Raw genomic sequence first — 24,257 nt, forward strand, 5'->3', positions numbered from 1 at the left:
TACCAAGCAAAATAAAACATGCAAGTCTATGTCTAATACAGTAAGAAACTGAATACAGATAAAAACCTCACCCTTAGAGAAGTTCCAGTAAGCTTCCTTTTACAGACTACTCACCTTCTAGTCTGGGTTTAGCAATCACTCTCACCCCCTGTAGTTACTGTCCTTTGTTCCAGTTTCTTTCAGGTACCCTTGGGGGTCAAGAGGCTATCTCTTGAGCCAGCTGAAGACAAAATGGAGGGGTCTCCCAGGGGTTTAAATAGACTTCACTTTTGTGGGTGGAGACCCCCTTCTCTCCTATGCAAAGTCCAGCTCCAGGATGGAGTTTTGGAGTCACATGGGCAAGTCACACATCCATGCATGGCTCGGAACTTACATGTGGCAGCCTTGGTTCACATGCTTCCTTGAACGTCCTCAGGTAGATTTCTTATGTGGATTGGAGCATTCCAAGATTCATTGTCCTTTAAGTGTTTCTTGATTGGGTACCTAATTTGCACATTCCTTTCTCAGGGAACTGACCAAAAGCTCTACTAAGGCTACTTAGACATCAAGCCAGTACACAGCCAATATTCATAACTTCGAATACAAAAATGATACATACATACAAATAGGATTAATAGATTTAGTAGATCATAACCTTTACATAGATATGTTACATGGCATATGTAGCATAAAACATATTCCAATTATGTCATATATATATTCATAAGCATATTTCCATAAAGCCTTATGGGGGCACCGTCACACCAAGAATCTTTTTTTTGTCTGTTGGTCCCCAGAGATTTCTAGTTTGTGTGCACATTTCCAGGGGGTGGCTTCAAAGAGCTGATAACTGAGGAATTACATTAGCAACCCCCTCCTCCTAGAGGAATTGCACACCGTTCTGTAATAACACATGCATCATTGCTTTTTTAATACAATGGACCTCAAAGGTATTAGACCTAGTACAATGAGATTTAACTTAATTCAGTACAATTTATCTTTAATGCCATAAGGTTTGTCCAGGATATTGTCAGTCAGTCACCATGGTATTCTAATTTTAGGGACAGATAAGCTGTGACACAAAGGGTGAGTGCCATGCTAAGGATCACACAGCAAATTAGTGACAAAGCTAAAAATAGAAATTGGGAATTCTGATTCACAATCCACTGCTGTAGCTAATAGGCCACTTTGTCACTGACAGACCTGCCATCATAACCTTTCCTCAATAAACCTACCACTGACTGCTTCATTCACCCAGACACATTCTGATACCTGGAAAAACCATCATGTGCACTTTCTAACACCAGTCCCTTATTCCCAGTAAGTATAATCATTTTCCTAAAGAGCTGTTGATCTCTAACAGTAAACTTATATTTAGAGACTACTCTGCTTATGTGTCAGGTGCCTTTAATCTCATGTTGTTTAGTCTTTGGTGCCCTACGATCCTTCTTTGACATAGCCCTGGAGAAAGACTGCAGCCTCCAGAGAAAAGAATCAAAACCCAGTTTGGATCAAAGAAGTCAGAATAGGAGACAGAAAAGAAAAATCAGTTAATCTTCACACTTAGCACGGGACCTATTAAAAGACCTGTAAATTGACCCTGTCAACTTAGTTAACATGGAGAAGAAGTTAAAAGTAATAAATAACTACCTGGCAGCCTCCATAGTAGCCAAGGAGGGTCCCTTTTAGTTCAGCTTCTCTGCCTGTCAGAATGTCCATGAAATGAACGTGTAGTGTGCCAAGAAACCACTAAACTAGCCTGTACTGTAAAGCTGTTGCAAAATCACGAGAAGGGGATTTGACTGGAGAGGAGTCAAACACCACATTAGATTTAGACTAAGCCACCCTGCCTTTTGAAGTCAGATCAATATACAGAAGTCCAATTTCTTCTCATTTTCTGCGACAGCAGATTTATTCATTTAGAGACTTCTCTGGCTCCATCAAATGAGCTTCATCAATAAAATCAATCATCAAACTACAACAGAACTCCCTTCTTTAATTTTAATAAAATCCCCATTAAAAAAGTAGGTTGGAAACTTGGCCAGTCAGATGGACCTTATGCTGCAACCTGACTGAAGCGGCTACAACTCCACTATCATAAGGCAGTCCTGCCTGAAGCACCCTCCTGCAGCAGATCGCAGCATGGCAGCTAGTCTGCCTCAGATTCCCATCTCAGGTGACCCAATAACTTCATGTTTTCTGGTCTCCATACAATCCTTCCTTGGGTCTGGTTCCTTACAACAATATAGTCCGAGTAGTCCATTTCTCACCTGAGGGCAAGCAGTCACTAAAACTCAAGACATCTTGTCTCTTGATGCCCCACATACCAGATGCTGGTGCCTTCGACCACATCTAGACTCTCAGTCCTTTCCTGTCCTTGTACTGGGACAGCCACCTGAGCCCTTCCAGTTGCAACCCCACTCTTCCCAGCAGGAACCCCCACAGCCTCTGCTGGAAGCATGTTTGCCAGGGGAGCATCCCTCACTCTCACAGTTCCTCTGGGTACCAGTCTCCAGCCCTGGAGAGGTCAGTAGGTAAGCTCCTGCGCTACTCCCCTGTCTTCAGCCCTCCCTGGCCCTTGGGTCCACCTGTCTGGCTTTGAGCTAGCAGCAGTTCCCTCTGCTGCTGTTTCTCCTGCCTTCAGCCCCCTCCAGACCTGGCTCTCTGGCTTAGGGACGTCAGCAAGCAAATCTGTCTTGGTGGTCTCCTGCCCTCTGTTTCCTTCCAGGACTCCTCCAATCCCCTCGTCTCTGGCAGCTCTCACCTGCCCTTCTGCTCTGACTCACTGGGACTGCCTGACCTGTTTTAGCCCCCAAATGCTGCCCAATTATCTTTATTGTGTGTGAGCACTATTTTTAGTGTGAGCACTTGTTCTGGCACAGAGGATCTGGACCTTTTTAATTCACAGGCGCCAGCCACGCTGTGATACCCACCCAGTATGCATGTAAATTACATCCACTCCCCTTCACTTCACACCACTTTACATCAAGAACATAAGAACAGCCATACTGGGTAAGAGTAAACGTCCATCTAGCCCAGTATCCTGTCCTCCAAACAGAGGCTAGAGCCACCATCCCTGCCCAACCTGGCTAATAGCCATTGAGGGACCTATCCTCCGTGAACTTTTCTAGTACTTTTTTGAACCCTCTTATAATCTTAGCCGGCACAACATCCTCTGGCAAGGAGTTCCACAGGTTGACTGTGCGTCGTGTAAAGAAATACTTCCTTTTATTTGTTTTAAACCTGCTGCCTATTAATTTCATTTAGTGACCCCTATTTCTTGTGTTATGAGGAGTAAATAACACTTCCTTATTTACTTTCTCCACACTTGTCATGATTTTATAGACCTCAATCATATCCTCCCTTAGTAGTCTCTTTTCCAAGCTGAAAAATCCCAGTTTTATTAATCTCTCCTCATACAGAAGCCATTCCATTCCCCTAATCATTTTTGTTGCACTTTTCTGAACCTTTTCCAATTCCAGTATATCTTTTTTGAGATGGGGTGACCACATCTGCACGCAGTATTCAAGATGTGGGTGTACCATGGATTTATATAGAGGCAATATGATATTTTCTGTTTTATTATCCATCCCTTCCTTAATGATTCCCGACATTATGTTCACTTTTTCGACTGCTGCTGCACACGGAGTGGATGTTTTCAGAGAACTGTGCACAATGACTCCCAAGATCTCTTTCTTGAGTGGTAACAGCTAATTTAGGCCCCATCATTTTATATGTATAGTTGGGATTATGTTTTCCAATGTGCATTACTTTGCATTTGTCAGCATTGAATTTCATCTGCCATTTTCAGAGTGGTAGCCGTGTTAGTCTGTATCAGCAAAAAGAACAAGAAGTACTTGTAGCACCTTAGAGACTAACAAATTTATTTGAGCATAAGCTTTCGTGGGCTCTAAGGGGCCACATCTACCATTTTGTTGCCCAGTCACCCAGTTTTGTGAGATCCTTCTGTAGCTCTTCACAGTCTGCCTGGGACTTAACTATCTTGAGTAGTTTTGTATCATCTTCAAATTTTGCCACCTCACTGTTTACTCCTTTTTCCAGATCATTTATGAATATGTTAAGTAGGACTGGTCCCAAGACAGACCTTTGGGGGACACCACTATTTACTTCTCTCCATTCTGAAAACTGGCCGTTTATTCCTACCCTTTGTTTCCTATCTTTTAACCAGTTACCAGTCCATGAGAGGACCTTCTCTCTTCTCCCATGGTAGCTTAGTTTGCTTAAGAGACTTTGGTGTGAGACCTCGTCAAAGGCGTTCTGAAAAATCTAAGTACACTATATCCACTGAATCCCCCTTGTCCACATGCTTGTTGAGCCCCTCAAAGAAGTCACCTCTGAAGTTGCCCACCTAGCGTTACGTAGATGAGATGATAACCTAGGGGCAGAAAGTATGAAGTGCTGTAATGCAGGTGTTTTGCTATGGAATGCACCTGTGTTTGTGTGTATGTGTTCAGAGTTTTCCAGGAGTTGTAGCTGCTTTTTAATAATAAATAAATGAACAAATGGCATTCCAATTGGTTACAGATAGGATCATCAAAGGGGCCTAAGGAATTGGGAAAGTCAGTGCCAGTTGGATGTTTAATTACCTTAGTCCTCTTTGGAGAGCCCAATCTACATTTGTTTCCTAACTCCATGCTGTTGTTCGTCCCCAAGATACATGCAAAGCATGAGCTAAGTACAGTGTAATATCTTTAACTTTGAATTCCTTGGCTGCTGCTAGACTGTCTGCCTCAATTAGTTTTGTTTTGTTTGTTTTACAGGGGATGCAGAGAAGGTCAGGGGAAGGGAAGAATTGGCAGAAAAGATTAAATTAATTCTGGACAGAGTGGGATTTTCCATCTTATTTATTTTGTAGGTTAATGACAGAATGTTAGTGTTGCACAGAGCAAATGACTGTGTTGCAAAAAAACTGCAGCAACATTAGCTAGATTTTATAGAGGAACATATTTGGATCAAATGACTTGGAATCCCATATGTGCAGTGCGTTTGCTAATGTCTCTGCCTCTTTTCTTTTCTCTTTGTTTTTAAGCAACTGACAGTTCATCTGCGGAAACACAATGAAGTTTTGATGGAGTTGGAAAATGGGATCAAGAACTCTCGCAAGCTGGAGACCTTGTGCAGGGACTTTGAGTTACAGAAAGTCTGCTACCTGCCCCTCAATACCTTCCTACTCCGGCCTTTGCACCGGCTCATGCACTATAAGCAGATAATGGAAAGGCTCTGCAAACACTACCCACCAAACCATGTGGACTTCAGAGACTCCAGAGGTGAATGGGGAGGAATAATCTAATTCTAGAAGCAGCGGACTAGAACACAGTCTCCTGATAGCTAGTTCCCCATTCTAACCACTAGGCATGCTGTAGTATAAATAATATTGCATCCAAAAAACTACATTAAAAGAGTGTTCAGCTTGCAGAGTCAAGCACTCAAAAGTCAGGAAATGTCAGAATTAAGGCTGTGATCATCTAGTCTGAGCTCCTGTATAATACAGGCCAGAGAACTTCCCCAGAATGATTCCTGGAGCATATTTTCTAGAAAGATATCCAGTCTTGATTTAAAAATGGTCAGTGATGGAGAATCCACAATAACCTTTGCCTCTTGCCCAGCTTTTGCCTCTTGTTCATGACGACTTGATTCCTGGCTCCTTTTTCTCCTTGGCCCTTACATATGATTTTTCAGGGGATTTGTGCTCCTAAATAAGTTGGCTGCTTTTCAAAAATCCCACCCTAAATCTTTGTCCTCATTGTAGAGCAGAAATCCCTTGCTGTAAAACTGACTCCCCCATTTTAGAGTAGACCTATAAATATTTGAGGATGGTTGAAGCCGTGTGCCTGGTTACATTTTCAATTAAACCATTAATTACTGGATATTGGAGTCCTTGGAGAGAACATAGTAGTAGAGATAATAATAATAAAGCACAACCGGACCAGATTCACCTTTTGTGGGCCCAGCGCCAAACACATTTGTGAGCCTCCATGTAGTCGTTATGGGCCCATACCAAGTGTGGGCCTGGCGCAACGACGCCCATAGTATACCTGGTACTGCTGGGATGGGGATGAAAACCTTTATTCAAAAACAAAATAATATATTTGAAGCCACACTTGATTGAGACTTCCACTCAGCCCATAGAGAACAAATTGGGCTAGCATCAATATACCCAGAATATTCTTGAATTTGGAGTATTTGTGTGGGAGGGGGTTGTTTGTTAGCTTTGTCTTTTTTGTTTAAACACTCAGGGCCTGCTGGGGGCCCTGAACACAAGTGCTTAATTAGCCGGGATGTAACAGTCAGTGTAGTTGTACCTGCATCTCCCCACCATCACCTCCTCCTCCACCCAAAGTTAGGTTTCGTAAACACATTTTTCGAAAGCTGGATTTTCTACTTTGGTACAATGTTTACAAAACTTTTTAGAAAGTTAGTTTTCTTTAACCTATTTCTCCCTTTGTCTCACCACCCCTCATGACTTGAAGTGAAACAGTAAAGTTACTGCGGGGAGCATGGGGAGGAAGATTGCTGATGTCCATCTTTTGCAGGGAGAAAGGGCCACTGAGACACACACACACTCTTTACCACCAAGGCTACCACAATCCACCTCAAGCCCCTACCTCAGCCTTCACACCTGGACTCTCCCCCGTCCCTCCTACTGCCCCCCCCCACATCCACAATTAACCCCCACCTTCACACAAAGGGCTCTCCTCAATCTCCCTGCTCCTGCCAATCCCCCCACTTTCACCCCAGGGCTGTCACCTCCCTCCCTTCTTCCCTTCTCCCCCCTCCCCTACCCAAAGCCAACCCCCACCTTCAACCCAGACTCTCCCCTCCCACTGCCCCTCCACACCAACCCCCACCTTAACACCCTGCTTCTCCTACCCCACCCCCATACTCCTACCTCACCACCAGCTCCCCCCCACATCACACCCAGACTCGCCCCGCAATCCACCTTTCCCCCCAAACCGCGCTACACCTCCTCCCCTCCCTGGAGTGCGGGGGGAAATTTCTGGGCATTCCCACTGGCAGGGGGCATGGCAGCCACCCCCACTGTCATCACCCCCGCCTCAGCCCCAGGGGCCACAGACAACCAGCCTCCCCTGTGCCAGCCCGATGGCGGTAGAGGTCCAAGGGCCCAAGCCTAAAGCCTCGTTGTGCAAACTACAACTCCCACCCCACATTGGCGGACTAGGGCTAGGGCTAGAGATGGATTAACCCTTCGTGGGGCAGCAGGTAGTCGTTATGGGCCCCTTCCAAGTGTGGGCATAGTCCCACGGGCGCTATTGTAAACTCGGTACTGAGCACAACGATAGTTCTGCACTTTAAGCCACTGATCAGATGATTTCTATCATTGCTGGAGGTATGGCAAGGACGGGTCCTTGATTTACAAACAGTCTGTGGTAATAGAAATGAAAACATGCAACCATTTCATCAGATTTCTAAATATGGGGGCGATCCCATGTGCTGTGATGGGTAGGGAGATGCATTTAATGAGCTGTGTCGGAGATATTTAGACTGATGAGAGAGATGGGAGCTGAAATGGATTAGAAAAGGGCCTACTATTAATCTATTGATAATGCAGAAACCATAATGATTTAACAAATGTTTTCAATGAGAGGAAACATGGCGAGACTGTCTCCATCAGCAGTAATGACACTTCAGTGCTGACAGTGCAATAGAGTCCTTGGGAGCAGCCTCTGACAAGAGTAAGTTTTGTTCAGGGAGATCATATCATCTCCTTGAAAATCCACCTTCTGGGCCGCCACCCAAAAGACATGCTGCGGGAGAAAGTAGTTTAAAAGTATTTTAAGAGAGAATCGGGGCTGTGAATCCCATTAAAAGAACATACACGAAGGCAACCCAGGCCTCTCTCTTGGCTGTCTTTGGGGTTTTGGTTCCCTGCAACTGTTAGCATGTTTGAAGCCTTGCCGAGGTGTGAATTCTAGCTAGCTCTCTGCACTTCCCTTGAAGTCTCATAGTTGTGGAGCCCTCAGGTACTATTTTAAAAAGTTCATTCTCTTATCAGCGCCATGAGTTGATTCTCCTTGAAAACCAATCGCTCTGAGAGTTACTGTAAAAAAGACAGGTCTAAAGTGTCGAATGCCCATGGAAAGCTTAGGTAAAAGCAGGCTTCTGTCTGTGGTGATTGCCTCTACCTTTATTTCAGTGCTGCCACCCTCAGTAAAAGAAGCTCGTGAATCTGTGTATGCAGCTTGAAGCCAGTTAGAGTAAATACTAGAAAAAGAGAATTATAACAGTCTTGTTGGGAGGGTGCTGTGCGTGAGCCACAGATGGAATAAATATTATGTACCTGCTTGCAAGTCTGATACGAGCATTGAAAAGATCCTTGTTTTTATTTACCTAGCTGCTCTGGCTGAGATTTCTGAAATGGTGGCTCAGCTCCATGGTAGTATGATAAAGATGGAGAACTTCCAGAAGCTGCATGAACTCAAGAAAGATTTGATAGGCATTGATAATCTGGCAATCCCAGGAAGGGTAAGTGACAGAGTTTCACTCAAGAGCAAGAGCTCTGGCTCTGAAATGATCAGCCAAATAGCTTTGGAACATGAGGTCTGGTTTTGAAGTCTGTTGGATTCTTTTAAATCACAGTTTATAAAATTTCTCTGCCCCATCCCCTTGGCCAGGTAAGTTATGTTTAAATCATGTTAGCCTGGGCCATTTTAACACGGCTTTAATGTGGCCATGCTATCAGTTTGTAGCAGTGTAGATGCGGCCATGATATATCTAAAGCTACTGGAGTTTGGTCAAGCTAACCCTAATAGTCACAGTATGCAGTTTCGCCTAGCACTGACCCTCTTTCCTTCACTAAAGACTGTGAATCAAATGTAAACACAATAATGTCAGAGCAAACTATTGATTATAAAAGGAGAGGGAAACAATCCTCTTTATTATGTCTCTCTTCTGCTTTGTTCTTCTGGGCTTTATTTTGTATACAATTTTGGATTGTTATAGGAAATTTTGAGCATCACATGGAACAGAGGCAGTAATATTATAGTTAGGTCCTACCAAATTCACGGCCATGAAAAACGCATCATGGACCGTGAAATCTGATCTCCCCTGTGAAATCTGGCTATTGCAGGGGAGACCAGATTTTACAGAGTTGGGCGGCCGCAGAACGGTGGCTGCAGGCCGGGATCCCAGCTCTGAAGGAAGTGGCAATACCAGCAGCAGTGCAGAAGTCAGGTGGCCTGGTATGGTGGTGGGGACAGGGCTAGCATTATAGCTGGGGGAGTGGGCGACCACCCAGGACCCCGTGGTCAGGGGGGTGCCGTGGTCTCTCACACACCCCCCACAGCCTGCACAAGGTCCCTTTAACCCCCAAGTCCTGTGCTCCTGCTGCTAGTCCTGGAGGCGCTAAGGAGGGACAGGACTTCCCCTTCCTCCGCACGAACCACTCCAAGGCCAGGTCAGACCCATCTCCAGGAACCTCCCCCGGCTGCAGGAAGCTCCATGGCTGCTGGCTAGGAGTCCAGCTTTCAAGGCAGCACTGCCCTCAACAGCAGCACAGAAGTGCGTGTGGCACAGTATGGTATGGCCACCCTTCCGTGCTGCTGCTGGGGTGACGCTGCCTTCAGAGCTGGGTGTCTGGCCAGCAGCTGCCCTCTGGCTTCCCAGCTCTGAAGGCGGCAGCAGCACTGAAGTAAGGGTGGCAATACCATGATCCTCCTACAAGAGCCTGGTGAGCCGAGGCCCGGCACAACCCCATTTTGGGTTGGGACCCTCATGGTTACAATACCATGATATCTACGATTTTTAAAATCCAGTGACCCTAAGGGACTATAAGTAAGGCTATGTTTTAGTCCTGGGTGTTTTTGGTAAAAGTCATGGACAGGTCATGGGCAGTAAACAAAAGTTCAGCAACTACTGCAGAAGTCCCGGAGATCCCGGAAAGTCCCAGAGTCCGTAACTTCTATGACCTCCGTGACAGACTTGCAGCCTTACCTATAAGACATTTGTGCTGGAGGAACTCATCTCTTCCATACTGGCAAGCATTGAAACAAGGAATCAGTATATCACTTTAGCTTTGGGGATAGTTGTCTCTGTAGTCCACATATAACAGGATAAGATAATTTTTGAGTCCTTGTTTTATACAGGCTTTTCTAAATAAATATTTTCAGTGATGTTACAAATGGGAATTTCTCTCCTTTATTTCAGGTTAATTCTCTTCCTCTCTGTTTTTTACTGGCTCTAGTCTATTCAGATTCTTGTGCCCATCACTGTGATTTCTGAGCATAGTTAACATGTCTATCTTTGCCTGCCTGTTTGTGTCTGTCTATGGTATCTATGTACTGTACTGCATCACTAAAAAGGTCATTTTTGATGGTTGTCATCTGCCAGGCCATTTTTCTTCCACAGTCATGACTGAGGGAAAGCTTGCACAAAGGGCTGTTTTGTGTCCTAAATGTGGTAAGGCATGTGGCAGCCTGGCAGTGTGGAATCCCACAGCTAAACACCCTCCACCAAGACAGTCCTATCGCTAGCCCATGAGAGTTTCCACCTGGGGACCAGCAGGTGTAATGTCTCTGATGAGTCTGCTGCTGAGGTGGGGTGCTGAAGAAAGGTAGCTCTAAGCTAGCTAGGTTCTAGCCATTTAAGACTTTAAAGACTAAGACAAGGACTTCGAGGTGCAATCGGTTGGAGAGCCAGTGTAGAGCACTGGTGTGCTGTGCTCTTCCTGGTCTTTCTTACCTGCAAGATGGACGGCTGAATGTTTAAGCAGCTGTCGTGTCCGTATGGCTTTCGTAGGCCACGTTAAATAGTGTTTCAGAGTAGCAGCCGTGTTAGTCTGTATCCGCAAAAAGAAAAGGAGGATTTGTGGCACCTTAGAGACTAACCAATTTATTTGAGCATGAGCTTTCGTGAGCTACAGCTCACTTCATCGGATGCATACTGTGGAAACTGCAGAAGACATTATATACACAGAGACCATGAAACAATACCTCCTCCCACCCCACTCTCCAGCTGGTAATAGCTTATCTAAAGTGATCACTCTCCTTACAATGTGTCTGATAATCAAGGTGGGCCATTTCCAGCGCTGAAAGTGGCAGTGTGGACACGACCTCAGTCTCCGCACTAGAAAGCGAAGGCTGAAGAACATTACCACCACCTGTGGCTGTGTGCTGTTGCCTGTGGGATGGTTGTATTGTACTTCTCATTCACCTGACTTGTGGGTCACAGGTCCTAGTTTGGCGGTGGCAAAGCACACATTCGAGATAATGGCTCCAATCCTAGGCTGTGTCTGAGCAGCCTTTAGGGAAGGGGGACAAAGGTGACTTTACCCTTGGGCCATTCTGCAACAGTGCCTATGGTAAAATAAAACATTCTCAGGACTGTTCTACTTTTAGATTGCTCTTTTGAGGCAGGAACTGTCTCTTCTTAGTGATTGTACAGCACCAACTGCAATGGTGCCCAGATAGGTTGTGGCCATTAGGCAGCATCACAATATAAATGTTTAATAATAATAATAATTAATAATATTCTGGGCTGACTGCCAAAAGTCCCCAAGCTAGGTATACAAGCAAGAGCAACTCTGTGTAAACTGGAGTGTTCCCCTGGGGAGGGGAATCTTCCACGAGCTAGTTTATTGGTGCTTTACAGACTGTCCTGCTGCTTTTTGTGTCCTTTGCTTGTACACAAGTGTCATGGGTGTTGGCCTCTGAAAGTCCATACAGAACCCATTAGGAACTGCCTGAAACAGGCTAGAGAGAGTGACTGGAAATGAAAGCTTTTGATTTGCTTTATGTGGAAAAGGGAATTATTTCATAGTTCAAAACAGCGAATGATGCAACTCACTATAATCCCAGAAAACCTGGCTCTCTGATAGTTTGGTTCCACTGAGAGAGAGCTCTCTCTTCCTGAGCTTACAGGCTTTAAAATAGTCTGATCTAAGTGAATGTGCTGTATTGCATGACATGAGCTGCACGGCTTGTCTAGGAGAATTCATGTTGCCAGACAAATCTCCCTCTTCTCCCATTGTTGTAATGGATTCCTTTAGATGATTTGATTTTGTGCTTACAGCAAGAGCCACGTCAGCTATACACCACATTATTCATGATATTTCAAGGAGGAGGGAAGCCAGATGCTGGTGAATAAACATAGACCTTTTTATTTTAATCAGCTGTTTGATTTGTAATAATCTATTAACTCAAAGCTGATGGAAGAGGGAGGTGTTTGAAGCAATCAATGTCAGGAAGTGGAAGGGCAGCTCTGAATAGGAAGAGACTACCTTGTAAATAAGATTTGAATTGTAAGTATTTGAAGTGTGTGTGAAAACAGCCTTAATAACTATACGATCAAGTACTGACACTAAGTACTTACAGACTTTCGACAAGATATTGAAAAGGGATACTTGACATGCTTGTTTTATGTCTGTTTTCCTACAGGAGTTCATTAGACTGGGCAGTCTTAGTAAGTTGTCTGGAAAGGGTTTACAGCAGCGGATGTTTTTTCTGGTAAGTGATGAGAACAGTTTGTATTGAACATAATGAAGTACAACTGTGTGTAAAAAAAATTAAATAAATCAATAAAAAAACTTTGAGAGTTTCATCAGGGAAGGAGTTAGACTTGAATTGTGAAAGAAATTACACATTTTAAAATAGTCTGATCTAAATGAACACAGTATCTCACCTGACGCAGCCAGAGCTGTTTATCAAGAATTCATATTGCCAGACATTCCTAGCCCTTCCATTATTGTCATTGAGTCCTAGAAAAATGAAACTATTTATTTTGACTTACAGTACTTATAAAATAATGCCTATTCTGGGCTATCTGTGCCTGTTCTTCACGTCCAAACCAGAAAGAGAGTTACCCTTGGTGAGACCAAGGAAAACTCACCATAACCCTCTGTCAGCTTCAGCAAATCCCCCTTTCAAGAGACGGGACTCTCCAGGCTCTCTCCAGGTGACATATCTAACTCCCCATCAAGTTATTGGACCTGCCCATGTCTGGAGCTGCATTTTGAGATTATAGCACTGGTAGAGATTAGCCCCTCTCACCATCACATCCAGGGTTTTCAGATGGTGACCAGCTGGTGCCCTGTTGTAGATCTGAGAGGGAACCAGCTGGGCTCCCATCTCCTATCTAACTGAGTAGATTTACTCCCCCTACTCCAGATTAGGGTCTTCAGGAAACAATTGCCCCAATCCTGCTGCTACTCTCCTGTTCATGTACTGGGGCTCAGATGTCCCAGAGTGTGCACTGGGCCAGTGGCCCTTCCTAATGGCCCCATGTGCAATGGGGCATCTCAACTTGAGAATTGTAAAGAATCAGTGCAGTGGCACAATGAGGGATGCTTTTTTGTCCTGCTGCTTAAGAGGAGCGGTTGCAGAGAGTGGCAGACCTCTTCAGTGCACTGGATATTACAGGACATTCTGCATTTTGTTAAATCAGGCTGAGGGAGACAGACCCACCGATATTGCTGTAGTCTAGGGCAAAAATGCATTGAGCTGGGAAGCCATTGGACCATTAGTTTAAATGTCACCTCTACTGACTTCTGTTTCTATTTTCTTACACTTCACAGCCCTTTAAAGGTTGGGGTCTGAGGCTTTGATCAGTAAAGACCCTCCCATTGTACAAATAAGTAGAGAGGTTACACAAGGTCATCTCAGGCAGAGTTGGTAATAAAACCCAGATCTCTAGCATGGCAGACCCAGGTGTTGTCCACTCATCCACGCTGCCTTTCAGATTGAATGTGCCAAATAAATATGTTTTATCTATCCTGTCTTTAGCCAATGCACCACATTCTCCCTACAGAGCCTGGATAAAATCCAGGAGTAGGGTGACCAGACAGCAAGTGTGAAAAATCGGGACAGGGGGTCAGGGGTAATAGGAGCTTATATAAGAAAAAGACCCAAAAATCGGGACATCTGGTCACCCTATCCAGGAACCCTAATCTCCAATATTCTACTCATGTCTAGCAAATAGTTTTCAGAGTAGCAGCCATGTCCCACCCAGCAATATTGTTAATCTATCCAACTATACTCTTGGCCCAGCAGAAGAATCTGTCCTATCTCGGGGCCTCTCCTTCTGCCCCTCCACCCCCACGAACATGATACAGTTCTGTGGTGACCCAGAATCCTATTTTCAACGTCTCCGACTCAAGGAATATTTCCAACACACCTCTGAACAACATACTAACCCACAGAGACCTTCCTACCAAGACTACAAAAAGAAGGATTCTGGGTGGACTCCTCCTGAAGGTCGAAACAACAGACTGGACTTCTACATAGAGTGCTTCCGCCGACGTGCACGGGCTGAAATTGTGGAAAAGCAGCATCACTTGCCCCATAACCTCAGTCGTGCAGAACACAATGCCATCCACAGCCTCAGAAACAACTCTGACATCATAATAAAAAAGGCTGACAAAGGAGGTGCTGTCGTCATCATAAATAGGTTGGAATATGAACAAGAGGCTGCTAGGCAGCTCTCCAACACCACTTTCTGCAAGGCGTTACCCTCTGATCCCACTGAGGGTTAGCAAAAGAAACTACAGCATTTGCTCAAGAAACTCCCTGAAAAAGCACAAGAACAAATCCACACAGACACACCCCTGGAACACCGACCTGAGGCATTCTATCTGCTACCCAAAATCCATAAACCTGGAAATCCTGGACACCTCATCATCTCAGGCATTGGCACCCTGACAGCAGGATTGTCTGGCTATGTAGACTCCCTCCTCAGGCCCTACGCTACCAGCACTCCCAGCTATCTTCGAGACACCACTGACTTCCTGAAGAAACTACAATCCATCGGTGATCTTCCTGAAAACACCATCCTGGCCACTATGGATGTAGAAGCCCTCTACACCAACATTCCACACAAAGATGGACTACAAGCCGTCAAGAACACTATCCCCGATAAATGTCACGGCAAACCTGGTGGCTGAACTTTGTGACTTTGTCCTCACCCATAAGTATTTCACGTTTGGGGACAATGTATACCTTCAAATCAGCGGCACTGCTATGGGTACCCGCATGGCCCCACAGTATGCCAACACTTTTATGGCTGACTTAGAACAACGCTTCCTCAGCTCTCGTCCCCTAATGCTCCTACTCTACTTGCGCTACACTGATGACACCTTCATCATCTGGACCCATGGAAAAGAAGCCCTTGAGGAATTCCACCATAATTTCAACAATTTCCATCCCACCATCAACCTCAGCCTGGACCAGTCCACACAAGAGATCCACTTCCTGGATACTACGGTGCTAATAAGCGATGGTCACATAAACACCACCCTATACCGGAAACCTACTGACCACTATTCCTACCTACATGCCTCCAGCTTTCACCCTGACCACACCACACGATCCATTGTCTACAGCCAAGCTCTACGATACAACCGCATTTGCTCCAACCCCTCAGACAGAGACAAACACCTACAAGATCTCTATCAAGCGTTCTTACAACTACAATACCCACCTGCTGAAGTGAAGAAACAGATTGACAGAGCCAGAAGATTACCCAGAAGTCACCTACTACAGGACAGGCCCAACAAAGAAAAGAACAGAACGCCACTCGCCATCACCTTCAGCCCCCAACTAAAACCTCTCCAACGCATCATCAAGGATCTACAACCTATCCTGAAGCGACGACCCATCACTCTCACAGATCTTGGGAGACAGGCCAGTACTTGCTTACAGACAGCCCCCCAAACTGAAGCAAATACTTACCAGCAACCACACAACAGAACCACTAACCCAGGAACCTATCCTTGCAACAAAGCCCGTTGCCAACTGTGTCCACATATCTATTAAGGGGACACCATCATAGGGCCTAATCACATCAGCCACACTATCAAAGACTCTTTCACCTGCACATCTACCAATGTGATATATGCCATCATGTGCCAGCAATGCCCCCACAATGCTGCCATGTACATTGGTCAAACTGGACAGTCTCTATGTAAAAGAATAAATGGACACAAATCAGATGTCAAGAATTATAACGTTCAAAAACCAGTTGGAGAACACTTCAATTTCTCTGGTCCCTTGATTACAGACCTAAAAGTGACAATACTTCAACAAAAAAACTTCAAAAACAGACTCCAACGAGAGACTGCCGAATTGAAATTAATTTGCAAACTGGATACAATTAACTTAGGCTTGAATAAAGACTGGGAGTGGATGGGTCATTACACACAGTAAAACTATTTCCCCATGTTTACCCCCCCCCCACACACACACACACACTGTTCCTCAGACGTTCTTGTCAACTGCTGGAAATGGGCCACCTTGATTATCACTACAAAAGGTTCCCACCCACCCCCACCCCCGCTCTCCTGCTGGTAATAGCTCACCTTAAGTGATCACTCTCATTTCAGTGTGTATGGTAACACCCATTGTTTCATGTTCTCTTTGTATGTAAATCTCCCCACTGTATTTTCCACTGAATGCATCCGATGAAGTGAGCTGTAGCTCACGAAAGCTTATGCTCAAATAAATTTGTTAGTCTCTAAGGTGCCACAAGTCCTCCTTGTCTTTTAGCAAATAGTTGTGTAACCTATTGGCAAAGTGTGTGCAAGACTCCCTCTAGTGGCCGATCCACCTGGAGGATAGCAATTATTGCTATAGCTAAGTGGCAGAGGTGTGTGTGTGTTGGGGGGATGGGGAAGGTCTAAAAGTCCAGGGTTCAATGTCAGAGATCTTTATGGGTGAATATGATAAAATTTGATTTTTCAGTTTTCTTTTTAAAAAACTGGTTTAGTTAAATGAGAAGATATTCTTTTAAACAAATTTTGTAGTTAAAATCTATCAATTATATTTTGGCATGTAACAGTGTTCATTTGTCACACATTTTGACGTGGTGTCCCATATGCGCAGTCTTTAAGATTAGGAGGTCTGGTGGGCAGGCTGCTCTTGAATATACAGAATAATGGCCAATCAGATGTCTTCAGAAGGATAGCTCTCTTCTGGGGCTGACATGCTCATCCTTCCTAGCAAGGGGCTGACTGGTAAGCCTGCTCCTTCATAAATCAAGGTAAAAGTGTTCAGGAAGCAGACTATCCACCATAAACCCTCCGATGCACAGGAACCAACAAAAACTATTTCTAACCTCGGTGCATTGGTTCATGAGCATTTTGAGGGCTGAGATCCCAAAGTGCACTGACCCCAGAAGAGAACTACAAGTAAGCGAGGAACTGGGCGAAGTGTCCTGGCACCAGTTGCAGAATGAGATTGGGGATGATCCTGGGAGTATTGTGTGGAAGCTGATATTTTCATTTAGATGATAGTCACCCAAATATTAGGGCCCTCATACAAACATCATTCCAGTACTTGACGCCCATTGTTACTGTTTGACCTTTGCTCAATAGTTTAACATACTACTGCTAATCTAAATCGTGTTCATTCTTGCTTTTTAGTTTAATGATGTTTTGTTGTACACAAGTAGAGGCTTGACAGCATCAAATCAATTTAAAGTCCATGGACAGCTCCCACTGTATGGCATGACAGTAAGTACAGCACTCCCATGGGAATTCAGTGGCTCGGGGCTTTAATGGTATATGTAGCGTGTCACTTGTTTGACTCCTACCCCAGGGTGGGGGAGACTGTTACCTCCATCTGGTGGCTGCTTTGTGGTTTATTTGAAATGTGTTGGTTGTCTCCATCAAGTTCTCAGTGGGTGCACCACAAAAGCCATCATCCTGCTTAGCAGTCTCAGCAGAGGCAAATCTGGGCCTGAATGGCTATCTCAGTCCTAGAGATACTCTCCGGTTTAAGGTTGAAGTACATTGGCAGCAGGTGATGCAGCTGCTCTTGTGTCTCTACTGCTTAGCAGAGTGATGAGTCACTGCAGTGTGGCCATAAAAAGACTGTCACTACAAACTGAGTAGGACACCAAGTTGATGCACCCACGTGGCTAGTAGCCTAAGATAAAGGGTCAGGGTTGTACTGTGCCTTGCAGGCACTTTCCTTTATTGCAAGAGATGCAGAAATGCACCTTAACTGCACTGGACTTCGAGGCTGCATGATGCCTCCTGGAGCTCCCCAGCTTGCAAGAGGTATGACTGGTATGTCACTCTTTAGGGCTCACCCTCTCTCTCCTTCAGCCTTGAATGCTGCTAGATTAGCACAGTCCTGTGCTTGTGCTCAGCTCTTGCTTGTGTCCTCCATTTCTTATACCTTTTCCTGTCCAGCAGCCTCACACACCCACACTGGGACAAAGCACAGGTTAGCCATTAATGTATTGTCAGTAGCATCTCGTCGTGTTATATTGGGAAGCTGGCAGAAAAATCCCAAACAACATACTGTAGTTGTTCTTCCTATTATTTTCATCATCACTTTGTTTAGTGTGTTCTTTGTAAAGGTACTTGAGGCCTATGTACAGTACTCTCAGCTGTTAGTCTTTGAGAGATTTTTTTAAAAAATTTCCTCTCCCTTTTTGGGGTTGCTTTAATTCCTTAAGTTGCTATTTTTTTTCTCCGTTTCCATGTTTGTGAATCTCTGCTATATTTTCTGTCTCTCCCCTCCCACTGTTCCAATCCATAAAATGTGTACTTCCTACAATCTGTGACTAATGCAATCTTACGGTATGTGAACCTTTGTCTCCTAGATAGAGGAAAGTGAAGAGGAATGGGGGGTTCCTCACTGTCTTACACTACGAGGTCAACATCAGTCCATCATTGTTGCTGCAAGGTAATTCATTGGAAATGCATGTCCGCAAGCCTTTCACACAGTTGTGCAGGAAGTACAGAGCAGATGGATAGAATTTTATTTTAATTTGCTCTTAAAATCATTCTGCACAAAAATGCTTTCTGCTGCATGAGTAATAGACTTGCTAAAAATGTGAGTAAAACAGAATCATGAATTTGAATATTGTGTGGCAACTCTGATTGTTTTATCCAAACTAAACTTAGAATCAGAAGAAACAGCCTAGTTAGACAAATGTAGACATGAGAACCTAGATTGGGTACCAAACTCAAATTGTGATTAGCTTTTAAAGTGCCTCTTAGCCCGGCTTAAAGCGAATGAAACCTGGATCTCTGTTCGTAGTACCCGTGCTGAAATGGACAAGTGGACTGAGGACATACAGATGGCGATAGATCTGGCAGAGAAGAGCAGTGGTCCCACCCCTGAATTACTGGCTAGTAGTCCACCTGACAATAGTAAGTAGTGTATGAAGAGGAGCTTTTTACCCAAAACTCACTAAAATTCAATGATAATGGAGAAGAAAACATGCCTTGAAATACAGTGCTGCTGTATCATTACCTCAGTGTTGTCATAGAATCATAGAATCTCAGGGTTGGAAGGGACCTCAGAAGGTCATCTAGTCCAATCCCCAATTTTTGCCCCAGATCCCTAAACAGCCCCCTCAGGGATTGAACTCACAACTCTGGGTTTAGCAGGCCAGTGCTCAAACCACTGAGCTATCCCTCCCCCCCAAGTTTTGAAATCTGTTATGAAATCTGCTGGCTGAAGGTGAAAGTAGGCTAATACCTTAGAATTAGGTTCAGGTTCCAGTTTAATGCTTTTTATTGAAGTTACCACTATTTCTGTTCCTTTTGTTTTAATTCAAATGTATAGCAGTGAAACTTAGCTGCATTAAGATAAGTGACTGTAAAACTGTTCTTGAGCATCGTGACTTCAGGACATGTTGTACAGCAGTGCCGGTCTTAGGGAAGTTCTGTTTCAGAACATTAATACAAGCAGGGTTAGAGCCAAAGTAAAATACCTTAGTGAGTGTTGGATGTGTTAGCCTTTTAAACAAAGTTGCCCCTTTTAAGCTTGTTATTTATAGAAGACTGTTGACTAAAATATGTTGATGGAATTGTGAAAATTTAAACCTCTTAGCGCACTGGACCTTCATGTTTAATAATTTTTCCAATCATGTATGTTGCAAGAAAGATGCTTTTTCCCTGAATTTCATAGAATCTCCTGATGAAACTACTGTAGACCAGGAATCAGAGGACGATCTCAGTGCAAGCCGCACCTCACTTGAACGTCAGTCACCACACCGTGGCAACACTACGGTGCACGTCTGCTGGCACAGAAATACCAGCGTTTCAATGATCGACTTTAGTATTGCTGTGGAGGTATCTGCCTCAGAACAATCTGAACTGCAGCTCCAGAGAATGTCTCTTCAGTGACCATCTTCTTTTTACTCTAGACATCGGCCGCCTCTCATTAAATTCAACACCCCTTTATTTGCTTTTTGGAGTTTCAACACAACTACACTAGTGATCCCCTTCTCACAGTCAGATAACAATAGTTTGGCAAAAATGTAAAATTGGATGATTTATTTAGCAATCTCTTAAAATCAATTTGATTCTAATTTCAGAAAAATAACCTGCATTTTTAAATGCTAACTTGATTTTGAAAGTCTTAACTTTCAGATCACACCAAAGAAAACTCCCTTTGAATATTTTTCTTTGCTAATATCTATTGATGACTTACTAGTGCTGAAAGGACATTGTCTCTGGCCTCTGCAGCCTTGTTTTTTGGTTTTCTATACTAACTTACTTTCTTTACTTTAGCCATCTTTCTCTAGGACCTTAATATGCTCACGGCTTATTTTTCTCTGCCTTATTTTTTATTTGCACTTTCCACATCACAGTAAAAACAATGTGATTTTATTTTGATCACAGTTAAACCAATTTCATACAAAATGTTAGGAATCGTGGGAATACTACCTAGAAAGGCCTCAGGTCTTCAAAATATTACACTTAATTACTTTTGTAGAATAGCTGAAATCTAAAAAAGTTCTTTTTCGAGTTTTAAATGTATTTTAAGAAGTTCATGAGTAATTGAAAGAGGATGTAAGAAATTTTGTTTATGGGTTCTGCTTAGGTGTTCCCTCATAACTCTCACTCCAAAACAGAGCAGAGAATGTAAGTTAGATAGGAAAGTAAAGACCAGAGGGAGTCCTAAATGCTATTATCTACCTACAGACCTCTTGGAAATTACGTTGATGCTCAAAGAAAACAGGGAAAACTTAATAGATTGTAAATTGGTTTAGCTTCTTGAAGGCAACGCTAGAACTCCCTTTTCATTGGAAAATGCCTCTAGCTTGCTCTACCTATGGTGAACTGTGGGCCAAGGACTATGCATACACTTTAACTGCAGTGTCTTCTTAAGCCATACTCTTCAATTTACAAGAATAGAGTTACAGCTAATGTAAAAACTTTCAAAAACTAAATGGGGCTAATGTTCACATTATTCATTTCTAGCTGTATTTTGAAACAGAGGGCCTGAAATGCCAGACATTTGACTTGGTACTATTTCCCTTGTACTAGAAAACCTCCCCAGGAGGTAACTAACCCATCTACCTACAAAAAAAAAAGAAAAAGAAAAAGAAAATTCACAAGAGCTTGATTTTGTCCCCTAGGCTTGTTTTCCTAGGATATCAGTATAGTATGTACTAACTAGATGATCTATCAGGCAGTACACAGCATGCAGCTGAATGTGGGGCAAGCCAAGACACCTAATGTTTAACACTTGCATGGTAACTTCCATGCATTTGTTATTATCACATTAGTGTATAAATGTGGCCATTTCTCAAAGCCAATTTAATAACATTTTATTTTATTTTTCTTAACAATTTTAATGGTAAAATATTTAGTTATGTTTTGAGGCCTAACTCACCACTGTACTACTTTTTCCTTCCCACGCTTAAAAAGTTACTAGCAAACAATGGAGACTAAACAATCTAGAGGCACATGTCATCGTGTATACATACATCTTCAGTTGCACAGCTGTTCCCATCCTTGGCAGGTTACCATTCATGCTCACATCACTCAGTGGATGGCTTTCACTTAAGCATTATCGTTTATTCTCTTTCTATGTTTCTCCCTCCTTTCTGTCTTTCTTGTGGTAGAAGATCCTCTAACTGTCAGTGACTGTTCTTCCCTACCTGCTGGACTGATCAGTGATCAGCGGCCTGTTTCCATTTCATATGTCTGCTGGTACCGAATGCAAAGCCTGTCCTTTTATGATATCATCCAGAGTAATGAGGTAACAAAAAAATTAAGGAATACAATTGTGTGTCATTTAGGTCAAACACACCGCAATTCAATTTTAAAACTGAAAAGAGAGAGGCGAGGAGGATTTAAAACAAGGTTTTAAAAAGAAAATTAAATGTAAACCCAGTGCAGGAAAGGGGGTGGGGGAATGCTTTAACATCTTTCCTGGTGAAATGTGTTTTACCTGCTGATTGTTTTTTCTGCTAGTAGCAGTTAATCAGGGCTAGTAGAATTAAATAGTCATTGCTGCAAATTCAGGGGTTAATTGACAGTATTATGTAGTAAGGATACTACTTAACATTATACAGCTGTACAACTAGGGGCACAGTGTTGTTGAATAGCAGATTGACGCTTATTTTGCAGGCAGAGAATTGCTCAGCTGGTCCACTAGTACCACATCTGCATTGTAAGGGTATTGCACAATCAGCTCCCAGGCTGCTAAGTCCTTCCTGGGTGCTGTAGTAGCTTTGTTCTATGTTTAAAAAGAGCAGGTAGCAGTACAGCATGCAGAAGTCTTGTAGGAGCCACAGAGCTGTGGAAGAGAGCACTGATTGTACACGTATCTGTGGAGAATGGGTGGACAGAAATAACAGGACAAAAGATAGAAAAAAAAACATGGCAGTAGAAACGCTGCCTCTTGTTAATTATAAAAAAGGAAGCAGTATCTGAAAGAACCACCATTCGGGCACTGTGAAGTGGAGGAGGACTATGGGAGGCTGAGTCACCTAAGCAAAGGACATGGGATCACATTAAAAAGAAGACCAAGGAAATTTGTTCAATTTTTCATTATTAAAAAATCTAATTGCTTCTACTACCACCTCGGGCCCAGGGAGAGAATGGAACATGCAGGCTGAATGAGGTGTGGTACATTAGGCTCCTAAAAACAAACTGACAAAGGCCAAGAATTTTTTTTAAAAGTTATAGTAGTTTAAGACCTGTGCAAAAGAGGTAAAATATGATTTAAAATTTAATTGGTTTTGGTTATATTTCATAGCTTATGTTTAGCTAGTTTAAGAAAAATTTAAATAGCTATTAATAACTGTACATACGGGGCTTAATGCATTAGTGAAGAAAACTGCCCACTAACTGGCCTCTAAAAGAATACTAACTAGTGCACTAGTTTATAAGTAATTAAAAACTTAATTGAAATTATCGTATTAAGCTATCACATCCAACAAAAGGGTTTCTGCATCTAACAAGGTAACAGCAGATCATTTTTCGTACAAAAAATAAATGATAGACAAGCCTCATTTAAAGAATGAGAGGGATTTCTGATTCTGAAAGTTTAATACCAAGTTTAATGACCAATAGGAATAAAATATTAATTTAAATAGAGAAGTAAACATTCTTTACATGAGGTTTGGCTACTTTCCATCATTGTTTATTATTTGGTTGTGCGTGTCTATTTTACTACTTTCTTCCATTTCAGAATCAGCTCTCTGGAAACCTGTTAAGAAAATTCAAGAACAGCAATGGGTGGCAGAAGCTCTGGGTGGTATTCACCAACTTTTGTATGTTCTTCTACAAATCGCACCAGGTAAACAAATTGCACAGGTTTGAAAGGCTTATGTGTTTTAGAGTATAAATACCAATATAAGAATTTAGCAAAAATTCTGTTCTGTGGCAACAGGAAGGAAAAAACTGACATTGTCAGGAGCATTATAGGCAGGGCTGGTAGCATTGCCTATTATTAAAGTTGCCTGACTATATTATTAGTATATAGTTTACGGTACTCTCCCCACTCATTTGACAAGTTGAGGAAAAATGATGTTAGATATTACTACTCATGGTTTAGTGTATGGCCTTCTCATGACACTTCTGCGAACACGCATTGATACAGTTTCATAGGTATATGTCCTTGTGGTTTACAGGCAAATTAAAAAGTTACAGGTCCCAATCCCAAGAAGCTTAAAATCTAAGTTGTACATAGCAATGAATGCCAATTAACTAAGGTAAGGGGATTAGACATAGGCATCTAGGGAAGAGGACAAGTATCAGGGGGTAGCCGTGTTAGTCTGTATCCACAAAAACAACAAGGAGTCCGGTGGCACCTTAAAGACTAACAGATTTATTTGAGCATAAGCTTTTGTGAGTAAAAACGCCCTCCTTGTTGTTTTTTTAGGGAAGAGAACAGAAACCAATCATGAAATAAAACTGTTACTTACCTTACAATAACTGGTTCTTCAAGATGTTTTGTCTACATGGATCCCACTCTAGGTATGCACGTGCCCCAGGTGCACAAAAGGTGACTTTTGGACAGCAGTGTCTGTTAGGGTTGCCCGATCACCGTGCA

At 43.1% G+C, this 24,257-nt stretch overlaps 1 protein-coding gene across 6 annotated transcripts in view; it reads left to right on the forward strand.

Moving 5' to 3' along the window:
- The window catches only part of FARP1 (FERM, ARH/RhoGEF and pleckstrin domain protein 1), a 349,582-nt gene that overhangs the window by 316,666 nt on the left and 8,659 nt on the right, over nucleotides 1–24,257 (forward strand). For 4 of the 6 annotated variants that reach the window (XM_073348134.1, XM_073348112.1, XM_073348123.1 and 1 more), the window contains exons 18-25: nucleotides 5,030–5,267; nucleotides 8,354–8,484; nucleotides 12,393–12,461; nucleotides 17,369–17,458; nucleotides 18,559–18,641; nucleotides 18,999–19,111; nucleotides 19,875–20,038; nucleotides 23,394–23,501. In XM_073348134.1, coding sequence (XP_073204235.1) covers nucleotides 5,030–5,267; nucleotides 8,354–8,484; nucleotides 12,393–12,461; nucleotides 17,369–17,458; nucleotides 18,559–18,641; nucleotides 18,999–19,111; nucleotides 19,875–20,038; nucleotides 23,394–23,501 — 996 coding nt within the window. Of the gene's footprint in view, nucleotides 1–5,029; nucleotides 5,268–8,353; nucleotides 8,485–12,392; nucleotides 12,462–17,368; nucleotides 17,459–18,558; nucleotides 18,642–18,998; nucleotides 19,112–19,874; nucleotides 20,039–21,819; nucleotides 21,957–23,393; nucleotides 23,502–24,257 lie in introns of all 6 variants that reach the window. The other 2 variants (XM_073348144.1, XM_073348154.1) reach the window with 2 other exon arrangements.

Source organism: Lepidochelys kempii, chromosome 1 (assembly GCF_965140265.1).
Source record: "Lepidochelys kempii isolate rLepKem1 chromosome 1, rLepKem1.hap2, whole genome shotgun sequence".
Classification (NCBI taxonomy): domain Eukaryota; kingdom Metazoa; phylum Chordata; order Testudines; family Cheloniidae; genus Lepidochelys; species Lepidochelys kempii.